Source organism: Anomaloglossus baeobatrachus, unplaced genomic scaffold (genome assembly GCF_048569485.1).
Source record: "Anomaloglossus baeobatrachus isolate aAnoBae1 unplaced genomic scaffold, aAnoBae1.hap1 Scaffold_148, whole genome shotgun sequence".
In the NCBI taxonomy this organism is placed as follows: Eukaryota; Metazoa; Chordata; class Amphibia; order Anura; family Aromobatidae; genus Anomaloglossus; species Anomaloglossus baeobatrachus.
Window position 1 is genome coordinate 361805 of NW_027441918.1, and position 22609 is coordinate 384413.

At 51.3% G+C, this 22609-nt stretch overlaps 1 protein-coding gene across 1 annotated transcript in view; it reads right to left on the reverse strand.

Annotated features, from left to right (window-relative positions):
* LOC142260636 (uncharacterized) overlaps positions 1-22609 on the reverse strand; it is a 155108-nt gene that overhangs the window by 127096 nt on the left and 5403 nt on the right. The window contains exon 2 of the mRNA XM_075332028.1: positions 2885-2985. Within this exon, the coding sequence (XP_075188143.1) occupies positions 2885-2927 (43 nt within the window). The 5' untranslated portion in view covers positions 2928-2985. The remainder of the gene's footprint in view (positions 1-2884; positions 2986-22609) is intronic.

A 22609-nucleotide genomic window follows, 5' to 3' on the forward strand; every position in this document is an offset into this window, starting at 1 on the left:
CCGCATCCCATGTAGTAAAACCAGCACTGAAAATCTGTGTTGCTTTTTTCGCCGCTGCCGACTAGCCATCTAGAAGTATATAGCCAAGATTGGTGACCGTACAGTGCAATGTATAGCATACAAGCACAAAGTACAAATGAACACTGCAGCACAAGCAATACAAGCAGCATAGAAGCCTGTGCCCTGGCACCTCTGCTCTTCTGCTGCTGTAGACTAGTCATCTAGGGGAATATAGCCCAGAAGAGTGACCATACAGTGCAATGTATAGCATACAAGCACAAGTACAAATGCACACTGCAGCCCATGCAATACAAGCAGCATAGAAAAAAACCTGTGCCCCAGCACCCTTGGTTTTCTGCTGCTGTAGTCTAGCCATTCCAGGAGAATATAGCTAAGACTAGCGACTGTACAGTGCAGTGTATAGCATACAAGCATAAACACAAATGAACACTTCAGTACGTGCAATACAAGCAGCCTAGAAAGCCTGTGCCTTAGCACACCTGCTTTCCTGCTGCTGATGTGTCGCTCTCCAAGCGGGCATATAGCGACCTATGCAATTAAAATACACATGTACACACTGCAGTATATATTGGGGTCAGCACTATGTGTGCCGCTTACCGCCCGCCTATAAGCGGGTGTATGGTCGCCACCGTCCTGCCTGGTTGCCGAAAGTCCGAGCTCGGACTGCAGTAATGGCTGCCGGCGTCTTCCCCAGCTCGTGTGAGGAGGGGCGGGCCGTGGGCGTGCCCCAGGTCAGAGCGGGAATCCGGCGTCCGACAGTGTGCAGTGAGAGGGCTGGAGCATGTAAATAAGGCTCCAGCCCTCGGCGCTGCTGATTGCTCAGCGTCTGTCCCCTTCCCTGAGTGACAGGGAGGGGGCGGGAACGAAGCGGCACTAGGCCGCAGAAGCCGGGGACTGGATTTATAAGCGCCGCCGCCGTAAAAGCGCGGTCGGCGCCCAGTCCCCGGCGAACTACAAGTCCCAGCCGCGCCGCCGCTCCCGGAGCGTCCGGCGCGGTAGTTCCCAATACACAAAGTCACTCAGCAAAGCTGCAGTGACTGTAACCCTTTACTGTCCCCGGCGCACTAGCACACCCAGCAAGTCTGGAGTGTGCTGTGTCTGTGTGTCCGGGGACACAGAGTACCTGTAATGGTGCAGGGCCATGTCCCTGAACGGTACTCCAGCTCCGTATCCAGCAGGTTCAAATGGGTCTGTGGATGGAGCCCGGCGTCAGAGCTTTGAGGCCGGCAGGATCCCACTTCCTCAGAGCCCCTCGGGGGATGTGGAAGGAAAGCAGCATGTGGGCTCCAGCCTCCGTACCAGCAATAGGTACCTCAACCTTACAACACCATCAACGGGTGAGAAGGGAGCATGCTGGGGGCCCTATATGGGCCCTCTTTTCTTCCATCCGAAATAGTCAGCAGCTACTGCTGACTAAAATCTGTGGAGCTATGCATGGATGTCTGACCTCCTTCGCACAAAGCTTGAAAACTGGAGAACCCGTGATACCACGGGGGGGTATAGCCAGAAGGGGAGGGGCCTTGCACTTTTTAGTGTAGTGCTTTGTGTGGCCTCCGGAGGCAGTAGCTATACCCCAATCGTCTGGGTCTCCCAATAGAGCGCTGAAGAAAACACTATTTACCTGCAGATATAGTGGTAATCTGAGTACCTGGCATTTAAATGATATCTATCTGGTTTATTAGAACAGTGTGTGACGCTAGTCACTGCACGGACAAGCCATGAGGCAGGGTTATCAAATGTTCTGGGGTCAAATACAAAGAGAGCATGCCGTGAACTAAGGGGAAAGAAAAAGGCGTAGTCAGCTCTGGGGTCAGAATATCAGGAGGATAGCGGATATGGGCAAATGAATAGTCAGAGGAGGTCCAAAGACTGTCAGCTATAGATCAGAGCACGATAACCAAGTCCCACATTCACAGGGAGCCGTGGTGGCGACGGACTCTCCACAGGCAACCTGAAATTAGTTGCTCAGCTTCAGCTGAGTGTTTTACACTGTTTTCCAGTCCTGTGGAGTGGTTTGTGGCTCCTTGAGACTCACGGGGCTTATTTCTATTCAGCTGTCTTCTCCCTATTTAAGGTTTGAGATACTACTTGTTACTGCAGATGATACCTTCAGTTTATGCTCCTGTGATTCCGGTCTTTGTGGCGATCCTTTGTGGGGTTTGCATCTCCACTCCCGGTGGGGGGGAGAGGGGGTGTTAGATCAGGGTTTTGGACAGGAGTTAGTGTTACGCTGGCAGTCCAGACTTGGATACCATCAAGCCTACCCCTGGGATAAGGGACAGCACAAAGTCCCTAGTCTGAGGCCCTGTTTCGGGGGGAGGGGGGGTGTCTCTTCTCCAGTTACCCCGGCACCTCCGTGATACCCTGGTTTTGGGATTAACTACTCAGCTAAGTAACTGATCAATCACTCAGAACAGGGAACCCCTGAAGAAACCAAACACCTCCCAGTTTCAGATTGGACAGTTGAGCTGTAACTCAATAAACTAACAGCTTGGCACGGCCCTGATTCCATAGAGAGGCAAAATTGTCACTCACTGCGCCCAAGACAACGGAGAGATTGTGACACAGTGTCTGCAAGGAAAAAATGCAGTTACAGTCTCCCAGCAGCTGCTCACTTTCAGCCTCTCCTACTGTGCTGGTGACTGCAACAGTCACCACTCACTACATAGTGAGTGCACAGTAATCAACCCTCTTGTTCCTTGGCTGACAGCCTGTGAGCGGTAACTGTTACTGTTTCCCGCAGTGCATCGGTGACTGTATACGAGCAGCAGCAGGGAAAATGTAACTTTATTTTCTTCTTGCAGCTGGGAATGTGACTGTTCTCTTTGTTATTTAATGGTGACTCTTCACTGAGGAGGGTTACCTGTGGAAAGGTCTCTGCTCTGTTCATCAAACCGCACATCCATTTATCCTTTTTCGATTGTGTCTGCAGCGTTCTGCATATCTTTTCCCTGAATTTCAAAGCTGTAAAATAAATAATGTAAAAGTCACGGACAGAAGGAAAAGTCATGTGGAAGGTTCTAGATGGAGGCTTCTGCTACCAGAGCAGTGTGGCCCCTGAGACCAATCCATGCATGGCCTCTACGCCTCCTATATCCCCCGTGCTGCCCCAGAGTCAGTTCAGCAGGGATAGAAGCAGACGTGGCAGGATCCACTTAGTGTGGTACATTATGACATTGGGATTTCCTTCATTGTCTTCACAATTTGGACGCCCTAATGCTTATTTTTCTGTCATTTTATAATTGTTTTAGTCAACAATGTTGTATTTTTGAAAGCTTTCTTTTTGAGGTACATTAGTTTTATTCAATTTTTTTTTCTTTAAAGTTGTCCGACATAAGTGCAAACATTTTTTGTAAGCTATTCTGTGCTGTATTGTAATATAAGGCTACATGCGCACGCTGCAGTTTTTTTCTGCACACAAACTGCAACCAAAACTGCACCTTGTCAGAGTGAGCCTGGAAATGTCCCAAAAACGCTTGTAATATAGGTGCGTTTTTAGTGCGTTTTTAGTCATTGCGTTTTTTTTGAAGGAGAAACGAAATATGATAGGAAAGGATAATAGATAGATAGCTAGAATACATGATAAATAGTAAAAAATAGAAAGAATAGCTAGATGGATAGATAATAAGAACATATAGATTAGATAAGAAAGAACAGAAAGAATACATAGAAAGAAATAATAGAATAGCTTGATAGAGGGATAGCCAGCTTGGTTAGCTGTTTGTTTGTTTTGTTTTGTTTTGGGGGGGGGGTAAAAAACAAACAAACATGGGATCCCCCCAATTTTCAGATACAGTACAGGAACCGCAGCAGCTGCAACCCTCAGCTCTCTGCTGTACCTTGGCTAGTTATGAAAAATAGAGGGGATCCCACACGTTTTTTTATTATTTGATTAAAAAAAAAATGACGTGAGATCTCCTCATTTTTCTAATACCAGCCCAGGTACAGCAGACAACTGGAGGCTGATAATATTAGGGTGGAAAGGGCCATCGTTATTTGGCCCTTTCCAGCCTAACAATAGCAGCCCACAGCCGCCCTAGAAGTGGCATATCCATAAGATGCGCAAATTCTGGTGCTGGACCCGGCTCTTCCCGTTGCCCTGGTGCGGTAGCTATCGGGATAATAAGGGGTTAATATGGGGAAATAAGGTATGCACACCAGTGACTATGTAAGGGGAATACATGGAATAGCAGAAACTGCTGTGTGAATACTGACATGAAAAATTCAATAGCTATATGTAAGCATGAAGTGTGAAAAATGGAACCTGCATTACTGCCATGAATATATGAATAAAGAGAAATTTAGCTACTGAATTGATCAATGGATTGGGCCCCAACACTACGCCAAAGTATTTCTCTACGTTGGGGTGCATACCTTATTTCCCCATAGTGATGTTTTTTAGGTTTTTGCACCCAGTTCAGACATAGAATGGAGTTCCAAACGTTATTTCTTATTTGTTAGTTGTTTTTCGTTTGGGAACCCTCCCCACACACACCTATTGCCAATCCACATTGTATATATAGCCTGGGTCTCAGCTTCCCATACACGGTAAGTTTTTTAACTGCATGAGAGGACACACACAAGCTAGGGACCCCAACGTAGAGAAATACTTTGGCGTAGTGTTGGGGCTCTATTGCATTGATCAATTCAGTAGCTAAATTTCTCTTTATTCATATATTCATGGCAGTAATGCAGGTTCCATTTTTCACATTTCATGCTTACATATAGCTATTGAATTTTTCATGTCAGTATTCACACAGCAGTTTCTGCTATTCCATGTATTCCCCTTACATAGTCACTGGTGTGCATACCTTATTTCCCCATAGTGATGTTTTTTAGGTTTTTGCACCCAGTTCAGACATAGAATGGAGTTCCAAACGTTATTTCTTATTTAATAAGGGGTTAATGTCAGACCATAGCTGCCACTAAGCCCTAGGTTAGTGATGTTATGCGTCTATGAGACACACCACATCACATAAAAAAAGCCACCTTCTTTCACCACTTTATTAACCCCCAAAACACTCCTCGAGGTCCAAAGTAATCCACACGATGTCCCACGAGGCTTCCAGCTCTGCTACATCCCTGTCCTGTCACAGATAGCAGTCATACAGCATGGCTGCCAGCTGTGAGTGTGGACAGAGCCGCAGCGATCAGAATGAACTAGGGTGAATTCCTGACGTCACAGCTACAGCTCCAGCAGTACGGCGGGTGTCGCAGCAATGACATCACAGGTTCACTGCGGTTCAAGCCTGATGTCCTCCAGCTGTCACAGAAAACCACCCGAGTGTCAGCGGTGCCATCACTCAGGTGTTTGCTGTCACAGTTTGAGTCCTCCTCCGCTGATAGTACAGCACTGAAGAGAGTCGCTCCATGTAGACACGCCCACCGCGGCTGTGATTGGTTGCAGTCAGACAGCTGTCCCTCAGCATGGGGGCTCGTCTGACTGCAACCAATCAATCACAGACAGGGGGAGGAGTCAAAATGTATGAGGCTAATGAGCGGGTCCGGAAGAAGATGAGAGGCGGGGGAGCAGTGTGACAGCCGTGATCGGTGAGTATGTACTGCTTGGGGAGAAAGAGAGAGAGCGCAAGAGAGACAGAGAAACCAACACAGGCACCGACATGTCAAATTCACTCCAGCATTGATTTTGTCATTCTGGAACTAAATTGGTGAGCTGCGTTTCTGTTGACAAAACCGCACGTAAAACTCATGCAAAATGCACCAATTTGATAGCATGCATTTTCCTTGCCTTTTTGATGCCCTCATTGATTTTAATGGGTGACAAATGTTGACAAAAACAAACGCAGTTTATTTGTCAGCGTTTTTTTTTTGTCAAAAGTTTGTGAAAAAAAGATGCAGCATATTCATTCTTTCTTGCAAGGTGCACATTACAAATCTGACTTCTCATAGACTTTGCTGGGAAGTCAGAGGTCCGAAAGTTCTGCCAACAAAACTGCACCAAAAAACGCGTCAAAAACACTACAAAAACGCAGCGTGCGCATGTAGCCTAAATCACCTCTACATTTTTTTTCTTTTCTATCTTTTTTTCCTCTTGAATTATCCCTTCATTCTCTGCAGACAGGTTATTTACCTTCAGCTCAACCAAACATGAAAACTTCCTATGCCGAACCTCACAGTCAGAGCTGGCCCCGCCCGGCCTCACTGTCCAGCCCCGCCCTCTTCCCTCCCTCTGCACACTTATTAGGCTATGTTCACATTTCCGCTATTTAGTATACGTCACATTCTGCCGCTGATAAACAACGCAATCCGTTTGGCGGATTCCGTTGTTTCCCATAGACTTGTATAAGCGGCGGATTGTGACTGATGCCATTGCGTTGCATCTGCCGTGCGACTGATCAGTCGTGGAACGTCGGGCAGCAAGAACGCAGCATTTAACGTTTTTTTTGAGCAGCAGAATCCTTTTGATTTCACTGCGCATGGTCAAATTTTGTCTTTAATTATTCAAACCAACGTCTCTCTCGGCGGCCGAACGATCAGCTGATCACCCGGCTGCCGGCTACTGTGAGCGATCAGCTGATCACCCGCCTTCTGTGAGCGATCAGCTGATCATTCATAATAGCCGGCCGCTGGTTAAACAGCAAAAAAAAAACAACTAAAAAAAAAACAAATGGATCGTTGTTTTGCAGAATCAGTCACATCAGTTGTGCCACTATCTGCAACGCATCCATTGCATCAGTCACACAACTGATTGTGACGGATGCAAAACAACGGAAGTGTGAACATAGCCTTAGCTGTCAGTAATCAGGCCAGCACTGACCTGTTATCACTCTAGCATTGGAAATAACAGCCCCATATCGGGCTCTGCACCCCCCCACCACACACATCGGGCTCTGCACCCCCCCCACCACACACATCGGGCTCTGCACCCCCCCACCACACACATCGGGCTCTGCACCCCCCCACCACACACATCGGGCTCTGCACCCCCCCCCACACTCACATCGGGCTCTGCACCCCCCCCACACTCACATCGGGCTCTGCACCCCCCCCACACTCACATCGGGCTCTGCACCCCCCCACACTCACATCGGGCTCTGCACCCCCCCACACTCACATCGGGCTCTGCACCACCTCACCCCCCCCCACACACACACACATCGGGCTCTGCACCCCACACACACACACATCGGGCTCTGCACCCCCCCACACTCACATCGGGCTCTGCACCCCCCCCACTCACATCGGGCTCTGCACCCCCCCACACTCACATCGGGCTCTGCAACCCCCCCCACACACACACACACACACACACAGGGCTCTGCACCCCCCCCACACACCGGGCTCTACACCCCCCCACACATATCGGGCTCTACACACCCCCACACACCGGGCTCTACACCCCCCCACACATATCGGGCTCCCCCCCCACACATATCGGGCTCCCCCCCCACACATACACACACACACGGGGCTCTGCAACCCCCCACACACATAGGGCTCTGCAACCCCCCACACACATAGGGCTCTGCAACCCCCCACACACATAGGGCTCTGCAACCCCCCACACACATAGGGCTCTGCAACCCCCCAAAGACATAGGGTTCTGCACCCCCCTACACATCTGGCTCTGCACCCCTCCCCACACATCTGGCTCTGCACACCTCCCCACACATCTGGCTCTGCACACACCCCCCACATGGTGCTCTGCATACCCACACCCACCGTGTAGGGAACACACACTTACCTCTCCTCGGTCCCTACCGCTGCTCCTCGTTCGTCCACTGTCTGTGCTCGGGACATATCAGCACAGTAGTGACGTCACCGCTGTCCTGAACTGTCAGAGCAGACAGCGGGACAGTGATGAGAAGCAGCGAGGTGCTGCCTGTCATCTGTGCTTTCAAATGTATTAACATCTGTGATGCCGATACATTTGAACGTGCAAACCTGAGCAGGGGGCCCGGTGCTGGAGGTGACCGCACGGTAGCCACCACCAGGTGCCTTCCCCCCAGCTCACGGGCCCCACCGCAGTGGAAGGGGAGAGGACGGAGTGTGGGGAGGGTGCGGGGGAATGTGTGGGAGGATGCGGAGGAAAGGGGGCGGGGACTCCACGCACTGTACCTGCCCAGCAAGGAGGCTACATGACGTCGACTGTGATGCCCGTCGACAAGGCAGAACATAAGCTCCTGCACTTGTTGTCCTGACATCCACAGGAAGCAGTAAAATCACAGCAGCAGTGGTCACATGACCGCTCTGAGCCGGGGGAGAGGGGCTGTCAGCAGGGCAGGTAGGGAGTTACTGTCTACTTACCTGCCCTAATGTAGCCCAATAGTGTAATTACAAAAAAAGGCAAAATAAGCCGGATAACCCCTTTAAGAGGGTGGACAGAGGCGTACAAAGAAATCATGAGCCGACTACTGTGAGCGATCAGCTGATCGCCCGGTGGGCGGCTACTGTGAGCGATCAGCTGATCGCCCGGTGGGCGGCTACTGTGAGCGATCAGCTGATCGCCCGGCGGGCGGCTACTGTGAGCGATCAGCTGATCGCCCGGCGGGCGGCTACTGTGAGCGATCAGCTGATCGCCCGGCGGGCGGCTACTGTGAGCGATCAGCTGATCGCCCGGCGGGCGGCTACTGTGAGCGATCAGCTGATCGCCCGGCGGGCGGCTACTGTGAGCGATCAGCTGATCGCCCGGCGGGTGGCTACTGTGAGCGATCAGCTGATCGCCCGGCGGGCGGCTACTGTGAGCGATCAGCTGATCGCCCGGCGGGCGGCTACTGTGAGCGATCAGCTGATCACCCGGCAGCCGCCTTCTGTGAGCGATCAGCTGATCACCTGGCAGCCGCCTTCTGTGAGCGATCAGCTGATCACCCGGCAGCCGCCTTCTGTGAGCGATCAGCTGATCACCCGGCAGCCGCCTTCTGTGAGCGATCAGCTGATCATTCATAATTGCCGGCCGCTGGTTAAACAGTAAAAAAAAAAAAAAAAGGGATCGTTGTTTTGCAGAATCAGTCACATCAGTTGTGCCACTACCTGCAACGCATCCATTGCATCAGTCACACAACTGATTGTGACGGATGCAAAACAATGGAAGTGTGAAGATAGCCTTAGCTGTCAGTATTCAGGCCAGCACTGACCTGTTATCACTCTAGCATTGGAAATAACAGCCCCATATCGGGCTCTGCACGCCCACACACACAGGGCTCTGCATGCCCACACACACAGGGCTCTGCACACCCCCCCACGCACATCGGGCTCTGCACCTGTTGCGGGCGGAGGAGGGGACGCTGCACTCTCCCACTGCTCGGGTCTGGCTTGCTGTTGCAGCTGCTGCTCGGTGGTGGCTCGACCGGTTTGCCGGATCCCGGGGACTCGAGCGGCGCTCCTCGCCCGTGAGTGAAAAGGGGATTGATATTGGGGATTTATTGTCCGTGACGCCACCCACGGTTGTGGTGATAATGGTGACACCACCGCTGCTCTAGATGGGGATCCCGGGAGCGGTGACAGGGAGCAGCTTGGTTGTTATGTCTCCCCTCCGTGGGTAGGGGGGTTGGTTGTCCCGGGGCCCGGTGATGAGGGTAGGGATGGATGATGCAGGCGGGCTATGGGGCCTGGCGAGGTGCAGGGTCGCGGGGGCAGCGCTGTGCCGTACGGCACGGGGGTACTCACTCAGCCTGAGACGATGACACAGTTCTCGGTAAAACACACGGCTGGATGGACGGGTCCCCCAGACGGCTGCGGTGTTTTTCCCCCTGACCCCAGGTTGTTAGTGTAAGTCCTTCCTTTCACCTCCGTGCACGCTCCTCCTGTGCTCCGGTTTCCAGCTGGCTCCCCGCTTCAGTACCGGTGGGCCAACGCCCAGCCCCGGCTACCTGCGGTTCCACCAACTGTCTGGTCGGCTCCCTGCAGACGGCCACTACCGTCTGCCTCACTCTCTGCACGGGGGCCTTAGGCTCCAACCTAGGCCCCTGTCTGCTTCTGTCTCCCTGCAGACCTTCTCTCGTTCTCTGCCTGGACTAGACTGGGCCTGCTTCCTGCCTCAGGCCAGCTAAACTCCTCGGTGGGCGTCTCCATCTCCTGACTCCGCCCACCTGGTGTGTCCGTCTGAGCCCGGGGAAGAAACCAGGTCTCACTGGGGATGTCTGTGTGAACTGCTGGGGGTGTGTTGTTACCTGTGGCCCCTGGCTTGTCCAGGGCGACACACCGCCCCCCCACACACACATCGGGCTCTGCACCCCCCCCCCACACACACACACACACACACATCAGGCTCTGCACCCCCCCCACACACACACACACATCGGGCTCTGCACCCCTCCACACACACACATCGGGCTCTGCACCCCCCCACACACACACACATTGGGCTCTGCACCCCCCCCCCACACACACACATCGGGCTCTGCACGCCCCCACACACACACATCGGGCTCTGCACGCCCCCCCACACACACACACACATCGGGCTTCTGCACCCCCCACACACACACACACACACATCGGGATCCCACACACACACACACACACACACCGTACTCTGCACCCCCCCCCCACACACAAGCATCGGACTCTGCACACCCCCACACACATCGGGCTCTGCAACCCCCCCCCCCCCCCACACACACACACACACACACATCGGGCTCAGCACCCCCCCCACACACACACACATCGGGCTCAGCACCCCCCCACACACACATCGGGCTCAGCACCCCCCACACACACATCGGGCTCAGCACCCCCCCACACACACATCGGGCTCAGCACCCCCCACACACACATCGGGCTCAGCACCCCCCACACACACATCGGGCTCAGCACCCCCCACACACACATCGGGCTCAGCACCCCCCACACACACATCGGGCTCAGCACCCCCCACACACACATCGGGCTCAGCACCCCCCACACACACATCGGGCTCAGCACCCCACACACACACACATCGGGCTCAGCACCCCACACACACACACATCGGGCTCAGCACCCCACACACACACACATCGGGCTCAGCACCCCACACACACACACATCGGGCTCAGCACCCCACACACACACACATCGGGCTCAGCACCCCACACACACACACATCGGGCTCAGCACCCCACACACACACACATCGGACTCAGCACCCCACACACACACATCGAGCTCAGCACCCCCACACACACACATCGGGCTCAGCACCCCACACACACACACACATCGGGCTCAGCACCCCACACACACACACATCGGGCTCAGCACCCCACACACTCACATCGGTCTCAGCACCCCACACACACACACACACATCGGGCTCAGCACCCCACACACACACACACATCGGGCTCAGCACCCCACACACACACAACATCGGGCTCAGTGTTATGGGAGACGGGTACCATCATTGTTGGGTCTGTGCCTAAAAGATTCACCAGACATGTATTGGATACCACGAGCTGTGAAAGCATACTGTGTGTAGGTTGCAGGCTGAGATTCAAAGGACGTGTCATGGGAGTACTTCGGGTGGTTCCATCAATACCCACACATGGGACAACTTCATCTGTGAGACAATCTGGGTCAGGTAAATCTGCAAACCTAATGACGCTTCTGGCTGCACCGGTATCCACCAAAAAGGGAATAGATTTCCCTTCTACTTCCACCTGTATGGTAGGAGGAGGACCGCTAGCTTGCTTGGGGGTATGATTGTAGAGTAGGTTAAAAGATGGTGGTGGACCCAGCTTGCCAATCTCCTATTGGAGAGGAGGGGGAGGTGGAGGAGGCACATCAGTTGGTGATTGCTGCTGTAGGTCCTTGTGCTGAGAGAATTTCCTACAATGTCTTTTGATATGCCCAGGTTTTTTACATCTATAGCAGATGATGTCAGACTTCTTACGTCCCTGATCCTCTCCAGGTGACTGTGCGAGTAACACATTTGTACGTGGTGTGGACTTTGAAACTGCTAGATTCATCTCAACACTCTTGCTACCTGAAAGAGGGTGTCTTGGTCTTTTACTCTGTAATCAGGGGTTACTAGCTGCAGTTGTTTGCGTATGGGCTCTCGGAGACCAGAGACAAAGGATTGTACCCATGTCTGTGTATGGGCCTTCTCTCTTTAACCCCTTCACGACCTTGGACGGATCTATCCGTCCAGGATCGTGTCCCGTTAAGCCCCGCCCCCTGCCGCGGGCAGGCGGCGTGGATCGGCACACATATCAGCTGTTTTCAACAGCTGACATGTGTGCCTACTAGCCGCGGGTGGAATCGCTTCCACCCACGGCCATTAACCCCTTAAATCTTGCTGCCAAAGTCTGGCAGCAAGATTTAAATGCGCGCGGCCATGTTTGTTACTCACCGCCGCCCCCACCGGAAGTCACGTGTGTTCTCACGTGACTATCGGTGGTTGCCATCGTAGCACAGGGTCATGTGATGACGCCTGCTGCTACGATGTTTCACTTTCATTTTCCCTCGGCCGAGAGCAGAGGGAAAACCAAAGTGACTGAATCTGCTGATTACAGCGGTATAGCTGTGATCAGCAGATAGCGATCAGCAATCGGATTGCTGATCGCTATAGCCCCCTAGGGGGACTAGTAAAATAAAAAAAAAAAGTAAAAAAAAAAGTTTTAAAAAATAAAAAAAAAAAACAAAAAACCTAAAAGTTCAAATCACCCCCCTTTCCCCCCATTGAAAATTAAAGGGTTAAAAAATAAATAAATATACACATATTTGGTATCGCCGCGTTCAGAAATGCCCGATCTATCAAAATATAAAATCAATTAATCTGATTGGTAAACGGCGTAGTCGCAAAAAAATTCCAAACGCCAAAATTACGTTTTTTGGTCGCCGCAAGTTTTACGCAAAATGCAATAACAGGCGATCAAAACGTAGCATCTGCGCAAAAATGGTACCATTATAAACGTCAGCTCGAGACGCAAAAAATAAGCCATCACTGAGCCATAGATCCTTAAAAATAAGAACGCTACGTGTTTTGGAAAATGGCGCAAAACGTGCGCCACTTTTATTGGACAAACTTGTGAATTTTTTTTAACCCCTTAGATACAAGTAAACCTATACATGTTTGGTGTCTACAAACTCACACCGACCTGAGGCATCACATAGATACCTCAGTTTTACCATATAGTGAACACAGTGAATAAAATATCCCAAAAACTATTGTATGATCACACTTTTTTTGCAATTTTTCCGCACTTGGAATTTTTTTGCCGTTTTCCAGTACACTATATGGTAAAACTTATGGTTTCATTTAAAAGTACAACTCGTCCCGCAAAAAACAAGCCCTCATATGGCAAGATTGATGGAAAAATAAAAATGTTACGCCTCTCAGAAGAAGGGGAGCAAAAAACAAAAACGCAAAAACGGAAAGTGCCCGGGGGCTGAAGGGGTTAAAGGGAAGGTATCGTCAAAAAAAAAAAAAAATAATAATAAACTGAAAAAAATGTAAAGTAATAATGTTTAAATGTTTTGTTTAAATATTATTTTTTTTTTTTAATTGTGCAAAATATAAAAAAAAAATTAAAAAGTTTGATATTTTCACTTGATAAAAACACTAGGGGGAGCAGCTTCTGAAATCCTACTGAATTTCCACTGTATAAAAAGCTCAGATTACAGCCTGCCGTAAAGTGGGCGGAGTCTGCTCTCCTGTGTGGGATGGCGCCTCCCCCCTCCTAATCTGAGTGTTTACAACAGATAACAGAGAATGACATGTAAGGACACAGTGCACAGCTATTTTCATGGTGACCAGAAATGCCTAAAGTGTCACCAAGGACAGCAGGAGTATCACACAGGAGAGGATTAGATACACGGCTCAGCAGACAGTATCACACAGGAAAGGATTAGATACACAGCTCAGCAGACAGTATCACACAGGAGAGGATTAGATACACGGCTCAGCAGACAGTATCACAGAGGATAGGATTAGATACACAGCTCAGCAGACAGTATCACACAGGATAGGATTAGATACACAGCTCAGCAGACAGTATCACACAGGAGAGGATTAGATACACGGCTCAGCAGACAGCATCACCCAGGACAGGATTAGATACACGGCTCTGCAAACAGTATCACAGAGGATAGGATTAGATACACAGCTCAGCAGACAGTATCACACAGGATAGGATTAGATACACAGCTCAGCAGACAGTATCACACAGGAGAGGATTAGATACATGGCTCAGCAGACAGTATCACACAGGAGAGGATTAGATACACAGCTCAGCAGACAGTATCACACAGGAGAGGATTAGATACACAGCTCAGCAGACAGCATCACCCAGGACAGGATTAGATACACGGCTCAGCAGAAAGTATCACAGAGGATAGGATTAGATACACAGCTCAGCAGACAGTATGACACAGGATAGGATTAGATACACAGCTCAGCAGACAGTATCACACAGGAGAGGATTAGATACACAGCTCAGCAGACAGTATCACACAGGAGAGGATTAGATACACAGCCCTGCAGATAGTATCACACAGGATAGGATTAGATACACAACCCTGCAGACATTTTCACCGGTACACACACAGGTACTCACATGCAGTGGCACGCACGTGCACACACACATACCAATCACCCCTGATGGGGACCTTGTGCCACACACACACACACACACCTTTCACATCATTCCTCCCTGTGACCTCCGGTGGGCGCTCCAGGCAGCTGTGCTGCATGCCATCCTCCCCTGCGTCCGGCCGACATTTCACATATCCGATCGCATACACTCACACATACTCACGATATCGCACATACCTGTACAATCGCACGCACACACTCACAACATCCGGAGATATCACATGCCTCCCATGTGATCCTCTCGCAGGTCCTGGAAGCTCACGGCACAGCATCGCAAGCGCCAACACACACTCACAATCACCCCTGATGGGGACCTTGTGACACACACACACCAGCGGCGGGCAGAGCCGGGTGAGCTGCGGCAGCGGGCAGAGCGGGGACTTGGGAGAACGGAGGGAGGGGGGTGTCATTGGAGACGGTAACGAGGGGAGGAAGGCGGCCCGTACTCACACATTTCGGCGGGTGACAGGGGTAAAGTGGAGCAAACAGCACACGCTGTGAGCTCCACAATGATGGCGCTGGTCTCCTCCCTCTATTCTGTTCTGGACAGCCCAGGGGGCGCGTCCACGTCACAGCAGACACCCACTGTAACGTATGGCATGGGGTCGGAGCCCGACTATCAGAGTCTATGCACAGGGGCTGCCATAAAAGGAAGGAGTTACTGTCGTTACACACAAGGCAAATCCAGCATGGTAGCCCCCAGTGCCTCCAGTAAAATAAGAATTACCGTATTTTTCGCTTTATAAGACGCACCTGATTATAAGACGCACCCCCAAATTTGGTGAAGGAATAGAGAATTTTTTAATAAATGGGGTCCGTCTTATAATGCCAGTGTCCGTCTGACAAATCATATAGGGTATATGTCCCTCATAGCCCCCCCCATCCTAAAATTAGCCCTCTGAATCTGGATATGGCCCAGTGATGCCACATGTCCCCTATGCCTGGCACACATCCTCTATGGCTGGCACACAGCCCACTGTGGCTGGCACACGGCCCACTGTGGCTGGCACACGGCCCACTGTGGCGGCACACGGCCCACTGTGGCGGCACACGGCCCACTGTGGCGGCACACGGCCCACTGTGGCGGCACACGGCCCACTGTGGCGGCACACGGCCCACTGTGGCTGCACACGGCCCCATGTGGCTGCACACGGCCCACTATTGCTGGCACATGGCCCCATGTGGCGGCACATGGCCCACTATTGCTGGCACATGGCCTCATGTGGCTGCACACGGCCCACTATTGCTGGCACATGGCCCCATGTGGCTGCACACGGCCCCATGTGGCTGCACACAGCCCACTATTGCTGGCACATGGCCTCATGTGGCTGCACACGGCCCACTATTGCTGGCACATGGCCCCATGTGGCTGCACACGGCCCCATGTGGCTGCACACGGCCCACTATTGCTGGCACATGGCCCCATGTGGCGGCACATGGCCCACTATTGCTGGCACATGGCCTCATGTGGCTGCACACGGCCCACTATTGCTGGCACATGGCCCCATGTGGCTGCACACGGCCCCATGTGGCTGCACACAGCCCACTATTGCTGGCACATGGCCTCATGTGGCTGCACACGGCCCACTATTGCTGGCACATGGCCCCATGTGGCTGCACACGGCCCCATGTGGCTGCACACAGCCCACTATTGCTGGCACATGGCCCCATGTGGCGGCACACGGCCCCATGTGGCTGCACACAGCCCACTATTGCTGGCACATGGCCCCATGTGGCGGCACCCGGCCCCATGTGGCGGCACACGGCCCCATGTGGCGGCACACGGCCCCATGTGGCTGCACACGGCCCCATGTGGCTGCACACAGCCCACTATTGCTGGCACATGGCCCCATGTGGCGGCACATGGCCCCATGTGGTGGCACACGGCCCCATGTGGCTGCACACAGCCCACTATTGCTGGCACATGGCCCCATGTGGCGGCACATGGCCCCATGTGGCGGCACCCGGCCCCATGTGGCGGCACACTGCCCCATGTGGCGGCACACGGCCCCATGTGGCGGCACACGGCTCCATGTGGCTGCACACGGCTCCATGTGGCTGCACACGGCCCACTATTGCTGGCACATGGCCCCATGTGGCGGCACATGGCCCCATGTGGCTGCACACAGCCCACTATTGCTGGCACATGGCCCCATGTGGCGGCACATGGCCCCATGTGGCTGCACACAGCCCACTATTGCTGGCACATGGCCCCATGTGGCGGCACCCGGCCCCATGTGGCGGCACACTGCCCCATGTGGCGGCACACGGCCCCATGTGGCGGCACACGGCCCCATGTGGCTGCACACGGCCCACTATTGCTGGCACATGGCCCCATGTGGCGGCACACGGCCCACTATTGCTGGCACATGGCCCCATGTGGCGGCACACGGCCCCATGTAGCGGCACATGGCCCACTATTGCTGGCACACAGCTCCCTGTGTTATATATCGCCCCATGCTGCTGCTTTTAGGAAAATAAACTTTCCTTACCTTCTACAGCATTGTCCTGTCTGTGTCCCCTCCTCGGGGTTGAACTCCGGCCTCCTGCATTTCCTGGTTCTCGGCCGGTCATGTGATCGGCACGGCAGAGTGAAATCTCTTGTGCCTTATCACAGCAGCAGGAGGGAGGCCGGGCAGACATGCTGGAGGAGGTGAGTAAAAAGTTTATTATTTTACTGTTTGCAGCAGCATAGGGGACATAGCTAACACGGGGGAGGGGGCATGTGCAATCAAAGAAGGGGCAGGCAGATATATTATACACTGCTGCCCCAGCCTATCGCCGCGGTGCACTTTCAGCACCATGGTGGTGGACAGCAGCTGTGCATATTATATGAGCGGGTGCAGGAGATCAAAGGCCTCTGCTCCCAGCTTTCATAAGTCCCCCAGCAGAGCTCCAGAGCTGCCCGCACCTCCCCTGGACTCTGTAGTGTGTGTATATATATATATATATATATATACACCCCCCCCCCCCCCCCGTATATTCGGATTATAAGACGCACCCCCTACTTTCCCCCAAAATTTGGAGGAACAAAAGTGCGTCTTATAAAGCGAAAAATACGGTACATAAAAACTAAATAAGCTGCGATTTTCATTTTGTATTAGAAATACTTGATTTCATAATCACTATTTTTAATACAAAAATAAAAAAACGCGATACCTTCCCTTTAACTACCCCCCTGGATCAGGATGAAGTGTCGCAAGTGTTCGGTCTTTTCTGTGTATCTGAAGATGTGAAGCCTACCTCTGACACCTGGCTATCACAGGTCCCTGATATACTCTGGTCACAAGGTCCAGAAGATGTTGGAAGACTGCCAGTCCAGCCAGTGGAGGTGAAGCTTAAACCAGGAGCCTTACTCCCCCGCAAGTCACAATACCCAGTCTCAATTCAACAGTCTGCTGCTATCTCTCATCAGTTAGAATGCTATCTCAAGAATGGAACAATCATACCAACAAATCTCCCTGCAACACACTGTTGTTTCCAGTAAAAAAGAAAACAAGAAAGGGAGAACCAGCCACCTACAGAATGGTCCAAGACTTGCGAGCAGTTAATGAAGCCACAGTACTGGACACGCCAAGAGTGCCTAACCCACATACTCTGCTGGCATGCATCCCATCTACTGCCTCCTCTTTCACCGTAGTGGATCTAGCTAATGCTTTCTTCAGTGTCCCATTAAGTGCAGATTGTCAACATCTTTTTGCTTTTACCCATGAGGGCCAGCAGTATACATGGACAGTGATGCCCCAAGGGGCCCAGAACAGCCCATCCATGTTCAGCCAAGCAATGACTGATGTATTAGAACCATGGAGGATCACTCACCCCAATGTAGTCCTGCTTCAATATGTCGATGATCTTCTCCTCTGCTGTGATTCCCTGGAGGAAGCCCAAGAAAACTCAATCTCACTACTACAATTCCTTGCACTGAATGGATGTAAAGCTTCCAAAAACAAACTCCAGATCTGCCAGGAAAAAGTCGTGTTCTTGGGACACTGCATCTCGCATCAAGCTAAGCATCTAACGGCAGACAGGAAGTCAGCTGTTGAGCAAATACCACTTCCCCAAAATCACACTCAACTGCAATCCTACCTAGGGATGACGTCATATTGTCGACCGTGGATAATGGATGCCTCTCTGATGATGGAGCCTTTATATGAATGCTTGAAGAATCAGCCATTCAGTTTAACAAAGGAGGCTATAGATGCATTCTACAAGGTGAAAAATATCATATCTTCCTCTCCAGCCCTGGGTTTGCCGGACTATCAAAAACCATTCTGCCTGTTCGTCATGGAGAAAGCAGGACATGCAACGGGGGTTTTGACCCATTCCCATGGAGGAAGACAGCGGCCCATTGGATACTACTCAGCCAGACTGGATCCTGTCGCCCGAGGAGCACCATCCTGCATGAGAGCTGTGTTTGCAACCCACCTACTGTTGGACAAGACCTCTGACATCGTTTTAGGTCACCAGTTGAACATCAAGACTCTGCATGACATTACTGCCATCCCGGCACAGACTCAGCCGAAACATCTCTCTTCCGCTCGTCACTTGCGGCTACAGTGCTCCCTACTGCTTCCTGACAACGTCACCATCTCCCGGTGTGCGGTCCTTAACCCTACTACTCTCCTCCCTCTCCCATTGGGGGGGGGGGGGGGGGGGGGGAGTGTCCCACCTCTGACACCTTGGTGGAAGAGGTAGTCGACTCAGGCATAGCACAGCGTGATTGCCTTGCTCTCATGAGGCAGGAAATCTCTGGATTCGATACCGTGAAAGATACACCCTTAGAAGACCCTGACTTAACCCTCTTTGTGAATGGATCGAGATATGCAGATAAAGAGGGGCAGTTTCGCACGGGTATAGCGGTGGTAACAGAAGATGCTGTGATGATGACACAGGCGCTACCCGCATCCTTGTCTGCTCAAGAAGCTGAGATACGCGCTCTCACTGAAGTCTGCAAGATGGCGGCGGGAAAAAAGGTGAACATTTACTCTGAATCCCGCTATGCATGGGGAATCGCTCACGATTATGGACCAATATGGAAGGCGAGAGACTTCATCACCACAAATGGAACACCTGTACGCCACCACAAGGCCGTTAAAGAACTGATGGAGTCTTTGCTATTGCCAGATACAGTCGCAGTGATCAAGGTCAAGGCCCACACTGGGGGAACTTCAAAGGAAGCACTGGGAAATGCCCTCGCTGACAGAACAGCCAAAGAAGCAGCACTGCAAGCACTCGTCACTGAAGTGACCAAGTTGTGCTCCCTAACCAATCCTGAAGAACAAGAAGAGGGGAAAGATGGAAAGTCTTGGGAAGACATGGTCCGTATTCTTCAGAGGCAGGCCTCGAAAGAAGAGAAAGAAAAATGGATCCTAGATGGAGCAGTACAGAATGAGAAACATCTGATACTGGAAAAAGGGAAACCATGCCTTCCGCGTGCTCTCTACCCGATGGTGCCCAGATGGGCCCATGGGATTACACATCAGTCAAAGATGAAGATGCACAATCTTGTGAGAGAATACTATCATGCACCTGGATTTTCCACTGCAGCAGCAAACTACACGAAAGGATGTCTGGTCTGCACCCGATGCAACCCTGGGAAAACGGAGAAGACGCCTCAGAAGTGTACACCCAAGCCTTTGTACCCCTTCCAGCGCATACAGATAGATCACATCCAGATGCCTCACTCAGGAGGATTTGAATAAGTCTTGGTGGTGATAGATATCTTTTCCGGATGGCTAGAAGCGTTTCCTGTCAAGAACCAATCCGCGAAAACAACGATGAAGAAACTTCTCACGGAGATAGTGTGCAGATATGGACTCCCGGAGACCATAGAAAGTGACTAGGGGCCTGCTTTTACTGCTAACTTGACCAAAGAGATATGGCAGGCCTTGGGTACTGAATTGGCTCTACACACCCCGTATCACCCTCAGAGTAGTGGGAAAGTTGAGAGGTTAAATGGGACACTGAAAGCAAAAATGCTTAAGGCAGCGCAGGAGACAGGGAAGCCATGGCATGAGAGTCTTCCCTTTGCATTGTTCAGCATCAGACACACCCCAACCGGAGCCCACAAGTTGAGCCCCTATGAGATCTTGTTTGGTAGCGCACCCAGATTAGGGTTGTACTTTCCACAACAGCTATCCTTGCAGTACGATACTCTGACTAAGTTTGTTGTTGACCTGATTCAGGTCCGTAATTGATCCTGGATATCTGGCCGGATGGCGGTCCCCATATAAGTCTATGGGGACCAGAGTCCTGTGCTATAAAATGGTGGTAGAAGGGATAGTGGGATTGGAGCAGACACATTATACTGTGTTTCCGCGCGGCAATAACCTCATTAACGTCATACACATTCACTGTTTCTCCGCCCACTGCCAGTCCCCACGTCTCTGATTGGTTGCAGTCAGACGCGCCCCCAGCCTGTGTAACAGTGTGTCTGACTGCAATATATAAAAATAAATAAAAAAAAATTAGTGTAGCATCAACCCATATTATGAAACCCAGTACAGATAAAGTATACAGCTACAGGCTGCAGCCCCCAGCCGTACCCCTACATTGACTGTGAATAAAAAAAAAAAAAAAAAAAAAGAAGAACCGCATGCAGCTTTTTTAAAATTATATCATTTAAAAAAAATATGCTTGCACCCCCCCCATTTTGATACCCGGCCATGATAAAGCTCGCAGCTGGAAGCTGGTGTTTTCAGGCTGGGGAGACTCATGGTTATTGGGGCCCTTCGGCCTAAATATAGCCTGTAGCCGCCTGGAATTGCTGGATCCATTAGATGCGCCAGTCCTGCCACTTTACCCAGGTCATCCCGATTGCCCTGGTGTGGTGACAATCAAGGTAATCAGGGGTTAATGGCAGCCCAGAGCTGCCACTAAGGCCTGGATTAGTAATGGGGAGGTGTTTTTGAGACCCCTCATTAGTAATATGTAGGTGAAAAAAAATAAACAAACACCAAAAAAATCCTTTATCTGAAATAAAATACAAAAAAATCACCCCTTTATTAACCCCCAAAACACCCAGGACCAACGTAATCCACACAAGGTCCCACGACGATTGCAGCTCTGCTACATCTGAAATCACAACGTGTGGCCATAGAACATGGCTTCAGGCTGGAGTCACACTTGCGTATGACTCGCACGAGTGCAATATGAGAAAATCTCGCATTGGCCTCAAAACAAAGTTAATCAATGAGGCAGCTCCAATCGGACTGAGGAAAAAAAATAAATAAATCACAGAATGCTGCGATTGCACAGATATCTCGCGCCAGACTCGCCAATGCAAATCTGTGGGTGCAAGAAAAAAAACAATGTCACACGGACCATCCTAGTGACATCCGTTTTAAAACACTGCCCTGTGCGCACTAGAAAATGGAATATTCTTAATCAAATTCCGCAACTTCTGAAAGATTACCGCACCTGCGGGAAAAAAACGCAGCAAACCGCACTTGAAAACCGCATGCGGTTTTACCACGGTTTAATTGCGGCATTGCCGTGAATTTTCTGCAGGTTGTTCCCTGCGGTTTTTAACCATTATCTATGGCAAAAACTGCAGGTACCTGCGGAAAAGGAGTGACATGCACATTCTTTTTGCTGCAGAAATTCTGCAGAAGAACCTGAAGGGGAAAAAACCGCAGTGTGCGCACATCTTTTTTACCATAGGTTTTACTGGGAAATGACTGCAGAAAGGTTATGAACATTTTCTGCAGCAATTCATGCAGCAAAAACCGCAGCAAAAACCGCAGCAAAAACCGCAGCGTGTGCACAAGGCCTTAATGCTCCTGTAAAAGGTCCTGTAAATGACTAAAAGCTGCTGAGAAAAAAAAAAACAGATTGTACACGGACAGCACAAGGATGACAAGTGACAAACAATCGTCCTAATCTAAGGCATGAGAATTGGACGCAATCATACGCAAGTGTGACTCCAGCCTCAGGCAGAGAATGACTGAGCTGTGATGACATCACTCAGGTTACAGCTCCCACAATCCTCCACCGGTGATTGCAGGTAACCTCATTGACCCGAGTGACCTGGCAGAAAACCACAGTCAG